This window comes from Anoplopoma fimbria, chromosome 9 (genome assembly GCF_027596085.1).
Source record: "Anoplopoma fimbria isolate UVic2021 breed Golden Eagle Sablefish chromosome 9, Afim_UVic_2022, whole genome shotgun sequence".
Lineage (NCBI taxonomy): Eukaryota > Metazoa > Chordata > Actinopteri > Perciformes > Anoplopomatidae > Anoplopoma > Anoplopoma fimbria.
In genome coordinates, this window is record NC_072457.1 from 30595329 (window position 1) to 30617498 (window position 22170).

General features: G+C 41.9%; 1 protein-coding gene across 1 annotated transcript; it reads left to right on the plus strand.

The window, feature by feature from the left end:
• Positions 1-280: 280 nt before the first annotated feature.
• wu:fc21g02 (uncharacterized) lies at positions 281-14827 on the plus strand. Its single transcript, XM_054604384.1, has 12 exons — positions 281-338; positions 5861-5906; positions 6089-6236; positions 6359-6416; positions 6682-6763; positions 7762-7877; positions 10648-10816; positions 12671-12801; positions 13084-13167; positions 13389-13418; positions 13547-13616; positions 14736-14827. The coding sequence occupies exons 2-12, from the start codon at positions 5861-5863 to the stop codon at positions 14741-14743; spliced, it is 942 nt and encodes a 313-aa protein (XP_054460359.1). The 5' UTR covers positions 281-338; the 3' UTR covers positions 14744-14827.
• Positions 14828-22170: the final 7343 nt, after the last annotated feature.

Here is a 22170-nt window from a genome sequence, read left to right on the forward strand (position 1 = left end):
GAACTCCGGGGAAGAAGCAAAATCAGTAATGTGCATAAATAGGGGATTAATACATAATATAATATAATACTAATGCTGAACACACTGCTACAGGTCTTTATGTTTCCCGGTGTGACTTTCCTTCCAGCACATTGGTGATATTTCCGAGCGACCCTGAAGGCAGCACGTCTCTGCGCCCATCCTCCCATCTCCACATCTCCACCCACATCCTCCCATCTCCACATCTCCACATCGGTCTATCCGGTCCGGTTGGGTGTGGAAGCTGCAGACAGACGACAGACAGACAGACAGACAGACGGACAGACAGACACACAGACAGACACACAGACAGACTGAAGGTAAGTGGACGTGTTTAATGTTTAATGTTTAATCTGCAGTTATTAAATGTGAGGGTGCGGCTTTGCACGCAGTGATTCTACGTTTTGTCCATTAACGTGCTCGTGACTGAGACATACATATGTGACTGTTCAGCAGAGAGGACAACGGGCGTTCCTCCTGGATGATCACTATAGTGTAGATATCATATATCAGATATCAGATATCATATATCATATATATCATATATATGTATATGTATACGTTCTTTAAACATTCACAGTGAACGTGTTGTGATCCTGTTTGTCTCTGGAACAATGCTGCTCCGTTCCTCTGGAGACACAGAGTCCTCTCCGTCGCTCGTGGGAGGACTCTTCCCTTTGGATAATTCAGGGAGGTGACCCCAACATTCTGGCTGTTTCTTTTTCTCTGGGCAGCGGACACCCCTTTGGGCTGTGTAGGTCTGTAGGTCTGTAGGTCTGTATGTCTGTAGGTCTGTAGGTCTGTAGGTCTGTAGGTCTGTAGGTCTGTATGGTCTGTAGGTGTGTGGTCTGTAGGTCTGTAGGTCTGTAGGTCTGTAGGTCTGTATGTCTGTATGTCTGTAGGTCTGTATGTCTGTAGGTCTGTAGGTCTGTAGGTCTGTAGGTCTGTAGGTCTGTATGTCTGTAGGTGTGGGTCTGTATGTCTGTAGGTGTGTAGGTCTGTAGGTCTGTATGTCTGTAGGTCTGTATGTCTGTAGGTCTGTAGGTGTGGGTCTGTATGTCTGTAGGTCTGTATGTCTGTAGGTGTGGGTCTGTATGTCTGTATGCCTGTAGGTCTGTAGGTCTGTATGTCTGTATGGTCTGTAGGTCTGTATGTCTGTAGGTCTGTAGGTCTGTAGGTGTGGGTCTGTAGGTCTGTATGTCTGTAGGTGTGGGTCTGTAGGCCTGTATGTCTGTAGGTCTGTATGTCTGTAGGTGTGGGTCTGTAGGTCTGTATGTCTGTAGGTGTGGGTCTGTAGGTCTGTATGTCTGTAGGTCTGTAGGTGTGGGTCTGTAGGTGTGGGTCTGTAGGTCTGTAGGTCTGTAGGTGTGGGTCTGTAGGTGTGGGTCTGTAGGTCTGTATGTCTGTAGGTGTGGGTCTGTAGGTGTGGGTCTGTAGGTCTGTAGGTCTGTAGGTGTGGGTCTGTATGTCTGTAGGTGTGGGTCTGTAGGTGTGGGTCTGTAGGTCTGGGTCTGTAGGTCTGTATGTCTGTAGGTCTGTAGGTCTGTAGGTGTGGGTCTGTAGGTATGTCTGTAGGTGTGGGTCTGTAGGTGTGGGTCTGTAGGTCTGTGGTGTGTAGGTCTGTAGGTCTGTATGTCTGTAGGTCTGTATGTCTGTAGGTCTGTGTGTCTGTAGGTCTGTATGTCTGTAGGTCTGTAGGTCTGTAGGTCTGTAGGTCTGTGTGTCTGTAGGTCTGTAGGTCTGTATGTCTGTAGGTCTGTAGTCTGTAGGTCTGTATGTGTGTATGTCTGTATGTCTGTATGTCTGTAGGTCTGTATGTCTGTAGGTCTGTGTGTCTGTAGGTCTGTATGTCTGTGTGTCTGTATGTCTGTATGTCTGTAGGTCTGTGTGTCTGTAGGTGTCTGTATGTCTGTAGGTCTGTAGGTGTCTGTAGGTCTGTAGGTCTGTGTGTCTGTATGTCTGTATGTCTGTAGGTCTGTATGTCTGTAGGTGTATGTCTGTAGGTCTGTAGGTCTGTATGTCTGTAGGTGTATGTCTGTAGGTCTGTGTGTCTGTAGGTCTGTATGTCTGTAGGTGTATGTCTGTAGGTCTGTAGGTCTGTGTGTCTGTAGTACACCAGTGGAAGCAGCTTTATGAATGAACAGCAGTAAGAGCTGTGATTTGTTCCTCTGACGTCACCGGGCCTCTCAGGGAGGGGCCAGCGCGCGCCTCCGCTCGGGGCTGCGCCTGTGAGGCCTTCAGGTACTGTCGGAAAAGTCGTACGAGGGACTTAATTTAGGCAGAACTGCACAAACTTTAAATTGAATTATATTTATTGGTTTGAGCATTGAACCGTAGAACTGTCTGTGGACAGAAGTGATGGAGAGCTACTCCCAGACATCATATCTCACTACAGCTGACCACTGCTAGAACTCCACCCATCAATAATACAGAACAATATGTTCAAATGACTATTCACCACTCCACTGACATTCATTATAATACTGCATGCATGACCATGGAGTCATTAAACATCTATTGAGGTTTAAATATGAAATGGATCAATTAAACATTGAATGTATTGACTCTTTAAAACAGTCTTGTCTTTTGCCACCAGAACTGAATGATGACATCATAGCCCCCCTTAAGGACATTAGGTTGTATGTGCTGTGAGTTGGGTTTTATTGTTATTTTATTATTAATACCATTGTAATTGTGATCACCATTTCTTCCAGCCTATTGTCCATCCCATCTGTTCATAGTGTTTTCTTTCATTCCAGGCTAACATGTGTCCTTAATCTAAATCAGATGAAACTGTTCTCTACAGAGCAGCGGAATTTAAGAATCATTATTGTTGCAGTTTTGCTAAATTAGGATCCAGCACTGCTCAGAATAGAAAGACAGACAGCTGAGCAGCAGACAGCTGAGCAGCAGACAGCTGCAGAGTGAGCGCACACACCTCACTGGACCAATGAGAAGTCCTCTTTCTAATGTCAGATAGCTCATTAAAGAACTCACTGATAATGACGCCATTTGATCGAGTAACAGTCAAAATCAACAATAAAAAGAACAAAGCATCGTACTATAAATGTAAATAAACATTGCTGTGACTGTTAGTGATCCACTGTGAAGGAAACTAAGTCATCCTGCAGAAAGACTGAATGTTATGTAGTAAGAAGGTTCTCTTATCACCTCTCTGAGAGTCGCGTGTGGATGTTTGAACACAGAGGTTTATTTTAGACCTGTCGGAGTAAAGGTGATTTAAATGTCATTTAGAGATAAGCTTTCACTGCGTTATCAGGAGAAAAAGGAAGGACTTATATTTACATCTGAAAACACATCTATGTAAATCATGTGTCCATGATAACTAATAATTATCCACATTTCAGACTTAACACTGATCCACAGCAAGTATATAACATATTATATTTGACAATATGTTCATGCAGGAAAAAGAAAACCTTCTCTTTTTTGAATCAGCAGTGTTTGGACACTGTTTTCCCACAATGCACATAGGTAACGGAGGAGCGTCACACAGCTGCAAAACTTCCTCAGAGAGATCCTAGAAAAAACTATAAAACCTTTAGAAAAAATGAAATGTAAAGTTCAATTTGCAATCAGCTGCCAAAGTATCAGTTTGAGTGATGTCTGTGAATAACTGTGAGCTACATGGATTTATTGTAATCAAAGTTCAAACATAGCATACTCTGATAATGTGTATACATACTGTATACATTAAATATGTATGTGGGCAGACCCTTGAGGCTTAATGTTCACGACACCAGATAATATTAGAGACACATCCAACAGCATACTTACATACTGGGCCCATAATGTGTACCACGAGGGTGATGCTAAGCTACAATGCTAACAGTGTGGCCGAGTTAGTAAACAGTGCCTCTTTTTTCTATGTTTCTTATTCAGTCTCTCTTTCCAAATCTTTTTTTTAAAAAGTTTAAATGAAGCGTGTTTCAATGATCGGCAAGTTTCTGTCAATGGAGTCTGGTAGCTTTGAGGAGGGCGTTTACATTTTATGTTTTTTATGTTAACAAATAAACTGTCCAAATCCCTGTAGATACTTCTGGAGACTGAAATGCATAAATCTCTTACCCTACGATCAAAGCAGAGATTTGCTGCATGTGATACTAATGTTTCTGGAGTTACCCCATTGGTTGGTCGAGGTGGAGTTTCCCCATTGGTTGGTCGAGGTGGAGTTTCCCCATTGGTTGGTCGAGGTGGAGTTACCCCATTGGTTGGTCGAGGTGGAGTTACCCTATTGGTTGGTCGAGGTGGAGTTTCCCCATTGGTTGGTCGAGGTGGAGTTACCCTATTGGTTGGTCGAGGTGGAGTTTCCCCATTGGTTGGTCGAGGTGGAGTTACCCTATTGGTTGGTCGAGGTGGAGTTACCCCATTGGTTGGTCGAGGTGGAGTTACCCTATTGGTTGGTCGAGGTGGAGTTTCCCCATTGGTTGGTCGAGGTGGAGTTACCCCATTGGTTGGTCGAGGTGGAGTTTCCCCATTGGTTGGTCGAGGTGGAGTTTCCCCATTGGTTGGTCGAGGCGGAGTTACCCCATTGGTTGGTCGAGGCGGAGTTACCCCATTGGTTGGTCGAGGTGGAGTTACCCCATTGGTTGGTCGAGGCAGAGTTACCCCATTGGTTGGTCGAGGTGGAGTTTCCAACCATTGGTTGGTCGAGGTGGAGTTTCCAACCATTGGTTGGTCGAGGTGGAGTTTCCCCATTGGTTGGTCGAGGCGGAGTTTCCAACCATTGGTTGGTCGAGTTTCCCCATTGGTTGGTCGAGGTGGAGTTTCCCCATTGGTTGGTCGAGTTTCCCCATTGGTTGGTCGAGGCGGAGTTACCCCATTGGTTGGTCGAGGCGGAGTTACCCCATTGGTTGGTCGGTTGGCGGAGTTACCCCATTGGTTGGTCGAGGCGGAGTTACCCCATTGGTTGGTCGAGGCGGAGTTACCCCATTTGTTGGTCGAGGTGGAGTTACCCCATTGGTTGGTCGAGGTGGAGTTTCCAACCATTGGTTGGTCGAGGTGGAGTTACCCCATTGGTTGGTCGAGGGTGGAGTTTCCCCATTGGTTGGCCGAGGTGGAGTTTCCCCATTGGTTGGTCGAGGTGGAGTTTCCCCATTGGTTGGTCGAGGCGGAGTTACCCCATTGGTTGGTCGAGGCGGAGTTACCCCATTGGTTGGTCGAGGTGGAGTTACCCCATTGGTTGGTCGAGGCGGAGTTACCCCATTGGTTGGTCGAGGTGGAGTTTCCAACCATTGGTTGGTCGAGGTGGAGTTTCCCCATTGGTTGGCCGAGGTGGAGTTTCCCCATTGGTTGGTCGATGAGAGAACTGTTTAACTGATATGAAGTCCAGCTGACTGCTGCTACAAACATGTTCACGCCTCAGTAGCTTTCAAATATACAGGCCACTAGTTAGTATATTTTAGCCGTGCTAACACCATGCTAGCGACATGCTAGTGACATGCTAGTGACATGCTATGTGGATAGCAATGATGTCAGTAAGTTAGCCACTGGACCAATCCGGACTTAAATCTCAAATGTTAGAATGCTAACAGGCTAAACTACGACGTAAACATCTACAATTTTATAGGTGCTAAAAATCAGCATGTTAGCGTGCTGCTGTTAGCATTTAGCTCATAGCATACTGTGTCAGATCATGGTTGTAGACTCTTAGTGTTGTTCTTTAATGCTGAATCAAATAATGAGACTGTTGATGAACCCACAGAGAAGGACCCTGAACCTCAGGAGCACAGATCAGGGACTCTGTCTCTAGTGATACCTTTTTGGGTTTAGTCTACTAGTGATGATCTTGAATGTGATCTCTTGTGTGTCTCGTCCGTAGATGATGTGGAGTGTTGTGTTCCTGCTGACCTCTGCTCTCACTTTGGGTGAGTATCAGCTCATTTCACCTGCTGTCTTTGAGATGTGGGATCTCAGTCTAACATCTCTGATTAGTAGTTTGTTTTACATTTATTTCATGTATATGAGATGTGACGGATTGCTTATTTTCATGATGATGTTATCAGCATGTACACCGCCTCTTTTCTTTCTCCTCCTGCTGTTGTTCCAGAGTCCTACGCTGTCCAAGACCTCTACGAGCGTCTGACCCACGGTCGGCAGCTGAAGATCTACCTGCCGAAGAGTGCCGAGAAGCTGGAGTTCATTCCAGCTGCTGATCACAGAAAGACCTTCTCGTACTGGGAGAAGGGCCATCACAGGTCAGACACATTCAGGGACAGCCCGTGTTGTGGTTGAGGACATGATGGTCATGGAGGAGAGCAGTCAGGTGATCCACTGTTGTTGATGTTGACTTCCATGTGGCTGTGTTTCTGTGCTCCAGGATTACCAAAGGCAGGGTGTCGGGTACCGGCAGCGACCGGCGCTGGTACATTGACAAGGTAACTATAGTCCTTTTATGTTCAAAGTCTCTAAACTCTCTTCCTACCCACCAGTCCTCCTCTGCGTAACAGGAAGTAGTTACTCATTAGTGTGCCAAGGGTGACTCATTAACGTTTCACAATAGGCAACAATAAGAAGAAGAAGAAGAATAAAAGGAGAACCACAAAATGGATCCTCGTGGATGGAGAACACTAAAAACACCACCTGCTTCTGTGTGAGCAGATATTCTGTATTCACAGGGTTTTCATGTGTGTTTTCTGTCAGGTGACCTATGAGGACCAGGGGACGTACGTCCAGAGAGACTACTGGAACAAAGAAATCTCTTCGGTCAAAGTCGCCGTCACACGTGAGTTAGCTGAGCGTTGTGTACTGCTGGTTGTTATAACCTTTGTTTCTTTGTGAATACAGCTTTAACGTGAGCGTAAGATTCCTTTTCTAAACACCAGCCATCGATGAGAGGATGATGGTCGATGTTTAATGCAGTAAAACAGTAGCACATGTAGGAGAGTGGTCCATGAAATGATCTGTTATTATATGTTACACGTTGATCTGATGTTTGATCTGAAGGTTGTATTTAAGTGTTATTGTAGTCAACTTTTCATCTGTAAGAGTCAGAAAGTTATTTCTTCTTTAACAATGATTGCTTCCATTTCGTGTTTAAGAAGTTTGACAGAGCTCTGATATGTTATATTTAATTATCTTCAATCAAAACTCTCTTAATTAGAACAGCCACCTGATTATTTCACCATCTCACATCAACGTTCTGTCATCATATCATCATAAGGAAATGAAGGAGATGATCTACTGCTCCTCTGTGTCTCAAAGCTGAATGAACATAAAGCACATAACACTTAAATCCTCTAACGATGATACATGGACGGTCCTATCAGCAGAAAACAATTAAAGCACAGTCTATCAAACTGTCAGGTTGATGGTCCAAATATGAATAAAACCACAATGTTTTTAACGTCACCTGTCATTTTTAAATATACATCTCAGACATTATGTTTAGTGGAATGAGCACCCAAAGGGCATTTCATTCACATCTATTGTACCTTTAAAAGAAAGTTACAAAATAATAAAACTAAAAACCTGTTTGATACCAGCAGATGTTTTTGTGCCCTGATATAACCTCTGTTATGATCTGGCTTTATATGAATAAATGCAAATGTGCTGCAAAGCTTTTAAAAGTTTTTTCTTCAAAGAAATTCTGTAAAGGAACTTTATTAACGATCACAGCTCCTTAGCCGTGTAGCAAGTGATTATCAAGTTAGTCCATAAGCTTGGTGACCGTTTATTAAAAATATAACTCCATATCTGTTCCTTTGTTCTTCTCTACTGCAGCCAGGTTCCTCAATGTGAAGTGTGTAGCAGGAGAGAGTCTTTACATCCAGCTGGAGGGCATCGACCTGAGCGACGCCGCCCTCTCCTTCTCTGGGGAGGCCACCAACGTTACCCTGGTGAGAGAGAAGGATAGAGGATGGATGGATGGAAGGAAAGGAGCAGGGCAGTGGAGGGATTCAGTGCTGTGGGATTCCTTGTTACCCTGTTTTCATCTCTCAGTACTTATGTGTACTCAAACATTATGAATCTTATCGTTCTCATATTTGTATATTCGTAACAAATATACAAAAAGCTAAGTGGGAACATCCCCCTTAGCTTGCCTGCCTGCCTACATGTTAGCATATACAGTGGGTACGGAAAGTATTCAGACCCCTTTAAATTTTTCACTCTTTGTTTCATTGCAGCCATTTGCTAAAATCGAAAAAGTTCATTTTTTTTCGCATTAATGTACACTCAGCAACCCATCTTGACAGAAAAAAACAGAGATGTAGAAATTTTTGCAAATTTATTAAAAAAGAAAAACTGAAATATCACATGGTCATAAGTATTCAGACCCTTTGCTGTGACACTCATATTTAACTCACATGCTGTCCATTTCTTCTGATCCTCCTTGAGATGGTTCTACTCCTTCATTGGAGTCCAGCTGTGTTTAATTAAACTGATTGGACTTGATTAGGAAAGGCACACACCTGTCTATATAAGACCTTACAGCTCACAGTGCATGTCAGAACAAATGAGAATCATGAGGTCGAAGGAACTGCCCAAGGAGCTCAGAGACAGAATTGTGGCAAGGCACAGATCTGGCCAAGGTTACAAAAGAATTTCTGCAGCACTCAAGGTTCCTAAGAGCACAGTGGCCTCCATAATCCTTAAATGGAAGAAGTATGGGATGACCAGAACTCTTCCTAGACCTGGCCGTCCAGCCAAACTGAGCAATCGTGGGAGAAGAGCCTTGGTGAGAGAGGTAAAGAAGAACCCAAAGATCACTGTGGCTGAGCTCCAGAGATGCAGTAGGGAGATGGGAGAAAGTTCCACAAAGTCAACTATCACTGCAGCCCTCCACCAGTCGGGGCTTTATGGCAGAGTGGCCCGACGGAAGCCTCTCCTCAGTGCAAGACATATGAAAGCCCGCATAGAGTTTGCCAAAAAACACATGGAGGACTCCCAAACTATGAGAAATAAGATTCTCTGGTCTGATGAGACCAAGATTGAACTTTTTGGCGTTAATTCTAAGCGGTATGTGTGGAGAAAACCAGGCACTGCTCATCACCTGCCCAATACAATCCCAACAGTGAAACATGGTGGTGGCAGCATCATGCTATGGGGGTGTTTTTCAGCTGCAGGGACAGGACGACTGGTTGCAATTGAAGGAAAGATGAATGCGGCCAAGTACAGAGATATCCTGGAAGAAAACCTCCTCCAGAGTGCTCAGGACCTCAGACTGGGCCGAAGGTTCACCTTCCAACAAGACAATGACCCGAAGCACACAGCTAAAATAACAAAGGAGTGGCTTCGGAACAAGTCTGTGACCATTCTTGACTGGCCCAGCCAGAGCCCTGACCTAAACCCAATTGAGCATCTCTGGAGAGACCTGAAAATGGCTGTCCACCAACGTTCACCATCCAACCTGACAGAACTGGAGAGGATCTGCCCCCCAAATCCAGGTGTGAGAAACTTGTTGCATCATTCCCAAGAAGACTCATGGCTGTACTAGCTCAAAAGGGTGCTTCTACTCAATACTGAGCAAAGGGTCTGAATACTTATGACCATGTGATATTTCAGTTTTTCTTTTTTAATAAATTTGCAAAAATTTCTACATTTCTGTTTTTTTCTGTCAAGATGGGTTGCTGAGTGTACATTAATGCGAAAAAAAATGAAACAAAGAGTGAAAAATTTAAAGGGGTCTGAATACTTTCCGTACCCACTGTATATATATATATGTATGTATGTATGTGTGTGTGTGTGTGTGTGTGTGTGACAAATGCGGATAGGGCATGGAAAGGGACCAATCAAAAGAGAGCTTTCCAGCATTCATTTTCTCTGCAGAAGACGATATAGAACACACGAATGGCCTTCTGCTCCCTCATTAACACCAAACAACAGCGTGTAGTGGAGACTTCATTGTTTTCTTTAAATGCAGATACTACTGAATGCTCTCAGGTCGGTATTTCACATTATGGTTTGTATGTTACTAGAGGAGAGCTATGGAAACTGACAGGGAAACATCTGAGCTAAATTATAACAACTATTCTTTTCAAAACCATGAAACGTGATATACAAGAGGAAGAACAGCGACACCTGGTGTCCAGAGCAAACAGGTGCAGAGAAGGCACACGTTCTAACATTATACAAAGGAACACACAAACCTGCAGAAGACAATATATAATATTAATATGTAACAAATAATATCTCTCTCTGCACACCTGCTCCTAAACATCTACACAAGTTAAAGGATTCTAAATAATTCTCTGCAGCAATTTGGTTACATGACAAAGAGCAGTCTGCAGAAATACAAATGGCTCCTAAAAGGTTTAATGAAAACGTATAACGTTGTATAAGCATGAACAATATGCATTAAAGTGAACAACATGAAACGGTTCCATTTTCAAAGGAAACGACTAAATAGGGCCTCAGCAACACAACACTGAGGAGACACGGGGCTGTAGAGGTGGAACTTCATTCCATTAATACAAATAACACACATACTCCACGGGAACATTAAATGATAAATGAAATTCACAAATACTAATCGGAAATATGAATATACACACACACACACACACACACACACCTTAACTTGCACATTTGGATCCTTCTCTAGCTGCATCACACATTCCTTCCTTCCTTCCTTCCTTCCTTCCTCTGACAGGAGTTTGTCTCCCTCAGGTGCATGATGGGGCTCGGTTGTCCCAGAACCTGCCGGATTATTGGGACCGGGTTCAGACCCACACCATGAAAATCGAGATCAGGAATGTGAACCACAGTGATGAGGGACTTTACACCCTCAGAGACCGGAGCGACCGGCTGGTGTCTGTTACCCGGATGGACCTGACGGGTGGGTCACCACATACTGTATATATATATATACTCTAACTGGGCTTTAATGAGCAGAGGGTACCGTTATATATATATTTGATAAGTATATGTGGTCATATTTTAGAATGAAGTCTGGTCTGCTGCAGTTATTCCTGCTACTTTTTTTAACTGGATTATGCAGTAAATACATTCTCAACATTTCTTGTATCTATTTCAACTGAAGAGCCATGCAGCGTTTCATTGGACAAAATCCATTCAGTGCTTAACAAAGCTTTTGTTGTGAACATTAGTAGGACCTGTGTGGAACCTCAAATGTAGCTAGAGCTCAACCTGTTTCTACTCTCTTCCATATTCACTTACAACTGATGCTCATATGGATAAATATTAATATCATGAAGCACAAAAGCACACGGCATTAAAAAAACAACATGTCAACAAAAGTTCTCAAAACCTGCAGCTTCTTGTAATTTACACCAAATTAAACATGTTGTTGTTGATAGTTTGTGTTTCTCATGTGCACAGCTTCTACAGTGGAGCAGTCATTGGTACTGTGTTGGATGTGTATGAGCAGGTGTGGTTATTAGCTAATATGAATGATTCATTATCTCAAGTTATTGATAATTACATCAAATAATATGATTCATTGACATTAAATCACCTTAGAGCACCACCTTTCTTATCAAATGGAATGAATATGTTGTATTAGACTCACAGTCTACTTCCCTTCATTTTGGACTCTGATGAATTAGAGGGGTTGATCCATGTCTTGATTCAACAGAACCTCACTGGATGATTAAATCAGATGGAGATACTGGGTGAAGTTGGTAGGTCATTTATTTGAGTATTAATTTCTGCCCTATAAACTAACTGTTTTTAGGCTAACGGGAGCTAGAGAACTCGTTATGGACCAGGTGTTCAGAGGGTACGGAGGTGCTGGTGTTGACGTAGAACCAGAAGGCTCAGCGGTGTTAACAGAAACAGGAAGAAGTAACGGAACCGTAAAGAGAATGTTGACATGAGGTTAGCTGAAGGTTTACCCGCTAACCTGCTGGAGGTCGCTGAAGTGTGAAGAGAAAAGACAAATGAGTAACTGCTGTCCAGTGAATGACTCCACAACCTCCACCTTCTCTCCTCTGATGGAGTCACCGGGGGGAGGGACATGTTCTTTAGTTTTTGAAATGTAAAGGTACAGAGAAAGTTAAAATGGGATCTGGAATGTTGTTGGAAGGGAGTGATGAGCGTTGTGTTCATCGACACATTTATTATAAAAGAAAATGAATTGTGGGAAAATGGCAGAACATGTTCCGTCACACACAGAGAGGGGAGAGTGGTTCTTCAGGAAATGGTGAAAAAAAAACTCTTCCTCCAGAGCTTCAGCTCCGTCTCTCTCTTTTGTTGTTTGAGGGCCAAACTATCCAGAAGGAGTTTTACGTCACTGCTGTAACATTATGACCTCATAAAGTTACATTGTGACCTCATAAAGTTACATTATGACCTCATAAAGTTACATTGTGACCTTATAAAGTTACATTGTGACCTCATAAAGTTACATTATGACTTCATAAAGTTACATTGTGACCTCATAAAGTTACATTATGACCTCATAAAGTTACATTGTGACCTCATAAAGTTACAGAAGGGAAGGAGATAATTCAATGGAGCCATTTCAGGAGCTTCTGAGGGGGGGGGGGTAACTCCTTTTAGGGTTGGACTTCAGGTTTTACACTCTACGGACCTTTAACATGTAAAAAAAATAATATATAATACACTAAAGGAAAGGGAAAAGAGGATAACCATAATAGGGCCTGTTTAGGTCAGCTCATGGACAAAGATGATGTCCTGTATCTATGATGTCTCCTCTTTTTTCCTGCAGACCACCATGAGTCCTCTGAAGGAAACCCTCTCCTGGCCCTGCTCCTCCTGCTCGGCGTCCCTGCTGGGATCTGCTGCTGCTGTCGGAAGAAGATCTTCAAGAAGAAAGCGTCTACTGCTGCAACGTTCCAGGTACTGACCAAAGTCACAGCGTGACTCTATCTGTAATATGCATTATGATTTCAATAATATTCTCCTAATGTCGACATAATCAACAAATGATTCCAGCTTCACAAATGTGAGGATTTTCTACTTTCTTTATTTTACAAGTTGGAACTTGTAATCTTTTTACAATTTATTTGATTTTTATCTTTTCCAACATTTAAAGGACGAAACTTTTATTCATTAAAAGAAAGTATTCAACACATGATCAGTCCTAAACATTGATTGGTCTCATCCTCTGTCTCTCTCCAGGCTAACCCTCAGGCGGTCCACCCTCCTCCCGGTGGTCCTGTTGGACCTTGTCCTCCGTACAACACGCCTGGACAACCAGGAGCGGTAAGAATATATATTCACTCACACTCTTCATGTGTTCATGGGTGTTATAACCTAAACATGTCTTTATATTCAAACGTATTAGTCCACATGGGCTGTAACTGACTCCATATTCCTCTGCATGATGGATGTGGGTGGTGTTTGTTTCTACTGATCAATCTGTTATTGATTTATTCATATTTATTTACCAAATCAAAGAACATGTGTGTTTTTCTGTGTTTCAGGTGTACTACCACGGGCCGGACCCTAACATGGTACAGAACACAGTACATAATACACATTTAGTACACAACCACACAGAGTATATATCTGATTTACTGATCTAAGACAAGTGTTTTTTTCTTGTGTACATGTCTCTGTGTGTTTGTGTATTAATATTTAGGGTCCTGCAGTCCACCCCCCCCAAACACCGGTCCAGGACAGTGGAACGGCCCCCCCCCCCAGCGATCCCAGTGAGTACCACACTACCAGCCTGCTTCCTTAACAATGAACACACCTGATCAGCCAGCATGAAGTTCTCCTACAACAGTGTAGTTGGAGTTTGTTTGGATTCAATTCAATTCAATTCAGTTTATTTTGTATAGCCCAGAATCACAAATTACAAATTTGCCTCAGAGGGCTTTACAATCTGTGCACATGCGACATCCTCTGTCCTTCCCTCACATCGGCACAGGAAAAACTCCCCTAAAAACCCCTTTAACAGGGAGAAAAAAGGAAGAAACCTCTGGGAGAGCGACAGAGGAGGGATCCTTCTCCCAGGATGGACAGAATGCAATAGATGTCATGTGTACAGAATGAACAGCATAACAGAGATACAACACATTCAATGTATATGACATAAATGATTCATATAATAAGACTACTTATAATAACAGCAGCAATTATTACAGTAGAATTATAGTTATGAAAATAGGGATAGTAATGTGACTAATAATAATAATTGAAGTAGCAGTGGGTGTCAGTCGGCTCACAGCAGGAGGCACGACTACGGTCCAGGTACCACAACGATTCATGGAAACCTGCAGAACGAGAAAGCAAAAGGGCTTCAGGGTGGAAGTAAAGCTAAAATGCTTAATGGTACAGGTAATAGTAATAGTAATGTGACTAGTAATAATAATAATGGTGGTAGCAGTCGGTGTCAGCAGGGCCGTAGCAGGATGCACGACCACGGTCCAGGTACAGCCACGATTTATAGAAGCCTGCGAAGCGAGAAAGCACAAAGACTCCAGGGTACAAGCAAGTCAATAAGCGTAATAGTACAGGCAATAATAATAGTAATGTGACTAATAATGATAGTGGTAGTAGTAGTGGGTGTCAGCAGGGCCTCAGTCGGTGGCACGATGACAGTCCAAATATAACCCTGATTCCTGGGAACCTGCGAGGTAAGAAAGCACAAGAACTCCGGGGAAGAAGCAAAATCAGTAATGTGCATAAATAGGAGATTAATACATAAAGATGGAGGGAGAGAAGGGAGGATTGTTTTGTCTTTTCCCTGACTCTCCACGTTTCCTGTTCTCCTGCCCTTTCCCTCACTGTTTCAGATTCTAATTCCTGATTCTCTCTGTCTGCAGGGTTATAACCCGGGTTACCCTCCCCAGAACCCGTCCTACCCACCCCAGAACCCGTCCTACCCTCCCCAGAACCCGTCCTACCCACCCCAGAACCCGTCCTACCCTCCTGCTGGTCAACCTATGAACCCCCCTGCTCAGCCTCCACAATGGAACGGTCCACCACCGGGCCAGTACCCCCCCGGACCTGGAGCTCCAATGGTATGACCGGCCTCTTTAACGGACTCCTCGTTTCAGTATTCCACCTGGTTCTAGACTCAAACCTCAACTATCTGAAACATATCCTAAAATGGACAGATGAAAGTGATTATAATGTTCTACACATTGAATCTGTCATTTCCAGCTGAGTCATCAGTGCTGCATCAATAATGTACGTCAGCTCTTACAGGCCTAATGTCTCTGATGCACATAATCAGTGTGATGATTATGTACAGCGTAGTGTGGCTGCACACTGGTGGGTTTCAGATTGAGCAGCAGATATTCACCATGTGTAATTTGGACCAAAGTGTGTCCCATGTTTTCATTGCTCCTTTAAGGAAAAAAAAGTATTCAGGTTAGAAAGTCCTGTGAGCTTTTTGAGTTCAACACACTACAGGACACTGAGCCATGTGTTCCCCTGAGGAGTCTGAAACAAAGAGACAACGCTCAGTCTGTTCCCTTTAGAGTTATGAATTTGGAATACCCCGCAGGCAGTGAATGCAGCTTTGTGTTACAATGACTCGTTATCACCAACTGATGTTGCTGCTTGAAAAAGGGTCTGGGATCAACATCAATCTGTTCAGTCACAGACAAAAACAGTTTGCTGTTGATCAAAACCACATCGAGTTGTTCAGCAGGTAACCAGTCAGTACCTGTCCAAAGGGGAGGAGTTACAGTGGGTACGGAAAGTATTCAGACCCCTTTAAATTTTTCACTCTTTGTTTCATTGCAGCCATTTGCTAAAATCGAATTTTTTTCGCATTAATGTACACTCAGCAACCCATCTTGACAGAAAAAAACAGAAATGTAGAAATTTTTGCAAATTTATTCAAAAAGAAAAACTGAAATATCACATGGTCATAAGTATTCAGACCCTGTGTGTGTGTGTGTGTGTGTGTGTGTGTGTGTGTGTGTGTGTGTGTGTGTGTGTGTGTGTGTGTGTGTGTGTGTGTGTGTGTCTGTCTGCCCCTACTGCATAGGGCTATGCTCCAGCTCCAGTCATGTACAGCTCTGCACCACCTGTAGCCTCCAGTGAACCTGTTAAGATGGAGGGAACGGTTTTCTCACCTGCCGACCCGCTGCTGACCGCCACACAACAGGTACACACACACACACACACACACACACACACACACACACACACGGCTGAAAAGAGAAGGGCTGACAGTAACGCCCCTGTGTAGAACGTAGTTGTAATGCCGTATCTCTCCACCGGGGGGAGCAGTGATTATTGGAGCTGAAGCCATTGTACTGCGCCGTAAACCAGGTCCTCTTATCATATTTGATGCATCTGTGGGATTTTGCTTCCGGAAAAGAGCTTCCCTTTAATGATAATTATCATATCAGCAATGTACCCATAGATTGGCTTCCAATCATCAGAACCAGCCGGTTTTCCGATGACTGACCGCTGAACAGTTGGCCTCCATAAACACAACAGATGTATAACCACACACAGCCCTTATAAGCATACATGTCCCTTTAAAGGCACATGATCCAAACAACATGAAAGCTATGAGGGTTCAGCTACAGCAACAACAGATATTTTAATGATAACTCACAAACTAAAAATCATAGCGAACACTGAATAAAGATTATGAAAACAAAATGCACGTCTCGCTGGAAGTGAATGAAATAAAATCGCATTTTAATGCCAAAACTATCTTAAAAAGCTGAGTCAATAGTAACAAATACCCTGTTCACAACTGTGTCTGTGGATTAAATAGAAGGGTTAGGGGGTTAGGGTTAGGCGGTTTAATATTAGGGTTAGAGGGCTAGGGTGTTAGGGTTAGGTACTAGAAGAAATCCATATGTGTATATATATATATATATATATATATAATAATCAATCCTTTATTAGTCCCACAATGGGGAAATTATTTCTCTGCATTTAACCCATCCCGGAGGAGCAGTGGGCTGCAATGAAGCGCCCGGGGAGCAACTTGGGGTTAGGTGTCTCGCTCAAGGACACCTCGGCATGTTGCCGGTAGAGGGGCTTGAACCACCAACCTTGTGGTTACGGGACAAGCGCTCTACCTCATGTGCCACAGCCGCCCACACATATACATACATATACACACATACATTACATTACATACATTACATTACAGTCAATATATACATATATATACATATATATATGTGTATATATATGTATATATATGTATATATATATATATATATATATATATATATATATATATATATATATATATATATATATATATATATATATATATATATATATATATATATATATATATATATATATATGTATATATATATATATATATATATATATATATATATATATATATATATATATATATATATATATATATATATATATATATATATATATATATATATATATATATATATATATATATATATATATATATATATATATATATATATATATATATATATATATATATATATATATATATATATATATATATATATATATATATATATATATATATATATATATATATATATATATATATATATATATATATATATATATATATATATATATATATATATATATATTTAAAGAATATATATATATATATATATATATATATTTAAAGAAGAAAGGCATAGTCTAATGTGTTCAGATTTAAGATGTATTTCCTCCCTCAGGGTGAGTCTGCCTCTCCTCAGCCTCCCTCCTCCAACAACATCCTGGGTTCCTCTGATGAAGCCTATGAGTTCAAGGTCGACGGAGGCAAAAACTCCAACAACTTCCTGTAGGGACGCTAACTGATGGAGCAGCTCTCAGTCCTCCTCACCGTGATGCTGCCCGGACCACCTGGGAGCAGCTGCAGGTGGAAAGAGCTGACATCATCTGGACAGATTCTTTTCTTATTTCTTATTTCTTACGTCAGGATTTATCCCCTAACTGACTGGAGATCAGCATTATTATCTCTTCTGGGACCAAATCTACTGGGTTAGCCAGCTGACATTTGGCAGGACTCAGTTATCTGGTCTCAAGTATGGGCTCTGTACTATACAGTCCTGGGTCCAGGCTGTTTGGTTTCTCTATATCTCAGGTTGGATCATTTTCCAATGTAATCTCTGTTTAGCCAAAGTTTAGAATCAGCCTGGTCAAGCTTTGTACCATCCAGTCAACCAGCAGCTACAGTGAAACGGCATCAGACAAGAGGTCAACCAGGTCATGGAAGGATCAATATATTAATGGAGTAGAAGTGAGTCACTCTGTTTGCTGTACAGTACTACAGTCTGTACAGTAGTACTACAGTACTACACATGGTAGAACACACATGACATCTTTATTATAGTTTGCTGTCCAGTTGCCTTTGACTCTGCAGTTCCAGATAAACCAGGACCTGGATGACAGAGTCTTCATAGTCACAATTTATTTATTTATTTTTTTTTACACAAGATCTCGAGGCCCGTAGTATGTCAGGAGATGTTGTGCTTAAATGGTGCATTTTATCAACTGACAAACAGTAAACCAGGGCCTTCTGAGGCCCTTGAGGTCCAGGACCCGGGGCTAACTACCTGGTTGGTAGTTCAGAATCTGGAGTTAGATTTGGCCGTACAGTTGGGTTGACCTGGGTCGGGTTGGATCATATTCTTTTGAAACAGAAAACCATAGAATACAACAGCTACCTCATGTGTGGATGCTCTGCTCCTCTGAGGTCACACTGTGGAGTCTGTGTTGGTCTTTGGTATGAATATGTGTCACATAGAAAACACAACAAACCCCTTGGATCATCTGAGTGTAATAATGACATTTAAATAACCCGGATTAGGTGTGACGTCTGGCTGTGCTAAATGCTAACGACTAAACCGTAAGAATGCTTCCAGAAGAACCTCTCTGACCCTCTCAGGGCGGCCCGATGCAAAAACACATGACTCATGGATTCAGAGCCTCCATCACCAAACCACAGGAGAGCAGGAAGTAGCAGCACAAACATGTGTTTGACCTTTCTACAACGCTCACCTTTAAACCATTTACATTCATTCTACTGTGAGTAGCATCACTGATGCCTCACTGCACAGTATCGGGGTCTTTCATTGTGTTTCTGCGGGGAGTAAATACTCTACTACATACTGATAGTACTGGATCAGTCTATGGGGAACTGGGTTTTTAGAGTCATATATTAAACTGGGACAAAAAAAGGTCTGTTTTCCATTTCTTTTCCTTTGTGTCCGAGATCTGATGTTCCTCACACTTTTGATTTGATTTTTATATTTTGTTTTTTTGTAACTGTAACCACTGATATTCACTAAGTGTCCATGTTGTTGATTGTTATGGGTATTAAAGGAGTTTTCTGGTACTTTGGTTTCTCCGGTTCCATCCACCTCTGGATTATGTACCAATGAACCGTGATCTCATAACTCATTTTATCCCTGAAATGATATAGTATTCATGCTGTATTTGAATGTAACTGTGTCATACTACACATGAATATGAAATTCTGGAGTTTCTGTCATTTTCAACAAGAAATTCATCATTAAAATGATTTTACAGAAGACAGCAGGATAGAAAATGACTTTATATGATCCTGTGGATGAACTACGTACCTTCTATGTAGACGTGTAATCAGGGCTGATGGGAAATGGGAAGAACTACATCTCTGTGCGTTCACTAAAAATACAACTGTACACTTCTGTAACAACTCAGAGATCTCTGAACCCAAAAGCAGAAATTCACCATGAACATCTAAACAGGAAATAAAGTCACAACTTTCTCTCTGTCACTGTCAAGTTCTTAGGTGTTTTTCAACTCTTGCCCAACTTGAACTGGCCTGGTACATGAACCTTAAAGGACGTACGGGACAACTCTTTCCAACACAGCTCAATTTTTATTTTTTCCTTATTTGTTTCTTGTTGATGAGTGGTTGGTCTATCAGAAAACCTTCAAAACACAAAAAGCATAAGTTATCCAAACATGCAAATAAATTTTAAACAATTTTCAGTACCAAGTACCAAGGCTTACAACAGGTAGAATTTCTGAAACAATCCCAACTAATGACTAAGAGACTGTTGAAATGCAAACAGTATGCAGCATTGGTGTTTTTAAGGAAAGCTCATCAAACATTAACCTAAGTTGAACAATCAACAAAATACACTCAACCAAAAAGCCAAACTCATATGCATGCAGCAAACTCATATGCATGCTGTCTGTATAAATGATTACTAAATAATCATCACAATAAAAAGTCTTGTTACCGTACCAGTGGCTCCTTTGGTTGTACCACGAGCTGAATCCTTTGTTTGTTGCTCTCTCTGCTGATATGTTTGCTGAGAGACCTTCCATTCACAGGTGTTCCAACTTAAAAGGGTAATGAGCAGCCTGCACTGGCCTGCCGGTGGTGCATTGTGGGACTTGTAGTTTTTAAGGCAGTCATGTGAGCTGATATGAACTGAAATGAATCTTTACCTCAACAGTCACCAAACTAAGACTACATGAATCTTCTTTATCTATTATACTCAAATACAACAGTAAAACTGGACAGAAACAAAGTATCACGAAGCAAACACATTTTGATCAGCAACCTGGGTTTGGTCCTTAACTCACAGTAGGATGTGAATATACAGCGGGTAAAATAAGTATTGAACACGTCACCATTTTTCTCAGTAAATATATTTCTAAAGGTGCTATTGACATGAAATTTTCACCAGATGTCGGTAACAACCCAAGTAATCCATACATACAAAGAAAACCAAACAAATAAGTTCAGAAATTAAGTTATGTGTAATAAAATGGAATGACACAGGGGAAAAAGTATTGAACATGCTTACTGAAATGTATTTAATACTTGGTACAGAAGCCTTTGTTGGTAATGACAGCTTCAAGACGCCTCCTGTATGGAGAAACTAGTGGCATGCTTTGCTCAGGTGTGATTTTGGCCCATTCTTCCACACAAACAGTCTTCAGATCTTGAAGGTTCCGTGGGCCTCTTCTATGAACTCTGATCTTTAGTTCTTTCCATAGAGTTTCTATTGGATTCAAGTCAGGTGATTGGCTGGGCCATTCTAGCAGCTTTATTTTCTTTCTCTGAAACCAATGGAGAGTTTCCTTGGCTGTGTGTTTGGGATCATTGTCTTGCTGAAATGTCCACCCTCGTTTCATCTTCATCATCCTGCTAGATGGCAGCAGATTTTTATCAAGAATGTCTCGGTACATTTTTCCATTCATCCTTCCTTCAATTATGTGAAGTTTGCCAGTTCCGTATGCTGAAAAACAGCCCCACACCATGATGTTCCCACCTCCAAACTTCACTGTTGGTATGGTGTTTTTGGGGTGATGTGCAGTGCCATTTGACCTCCAAACATGGTGCGTATTATGGCATCCAAAGAGTTCCATGTTGGTCTCATCTGACCAGACTATATTCTCCCAGTATTTCACAGGCTTGTCTAAATGTTGTGCAGCAAACTTTAAACGAGCTTCAACATGCTTTTTCTTCAGCAATGGAGTCTTGCGTGGTTAGAGCGTGCATACAGGCCACGGCGGTTGAGTGCATTACTTATTGTTTTCTTTGAAACAATTGTACCCGCTAATTCCAGGTCTTTCTGAAGCTCTCCACTAGTGCTCCTTCGCTCTTGGACAACTCTTCTGATAATTATTTTCACTCCTCTGTCAGAAATCTTGCGAGGAGCACCTGGTCGTGGCCGGTTTATGGTGAAATGATGTTCTTTCCACTTCCAGATTATGGCCCCAACAGTGCTCACTGGAACATTCAGAAGTTTAGAAATCCTTCTGGAGCCAATCCCATCAGTATGTTCTGCAACAATAAGGTTGTGAAGGTCTTGAGAGAGCTCTTTGCTTTTACCCATCATGAGATGTTTCTTGTGTGACACCTTGGTAATGAGACACCATTTTATACACCATCAGTTGGGACTGAACCAGCTGATATTAATTTGCACTGACAAGGGGCAGGATTGCTTTCTAATCACCGATAGATTTCAACTGGTGTCTTGGCTTTCCATGCCTTTTTGCACCTCCCTTTCTTCATGTGTTCAATACTTTTTCCCTGTCATTCCATTTTATTACACATAACTTAATTTCTGAATTTATTTGTTTGGTTTTCTTTGTATGTATGGATTACTTGGGTTGTTATTGACATCTTGTGAAAATATCATGTCAATATCACCTTTAGAAACATATTTACTGAGAAAAATGGTGACGTGTTCAATATTTATTTTACCCGCTGTATGTCGACTCTAAACGCTGCTGATTTTTTGTCACATGACTGTTTGTCTC

Coding starts and splice junctions, on each gene's coding strand:
- wu:fc21g02 (XM_054604384.1), top strand. CDS start 5,861: ATGATGTGGAGTGTTGTGTTCCTGCTGACCTCTGCTCTCACTTTGG. Junction 6,417..6,681: donor GGCGCTGGTACATTGACAAG/GTAACTATAGTC, acceptor GTTTTCTGTCAG/GTGACCTATGAGGACCAGGG. Junction 12,802..13,083: donor CTACTGCTGCAACGTTCCAG/GTACTGACCAAA, acceptor GTCTCTCTCCAG/GCTAACCCTCAGGCGGTCCA.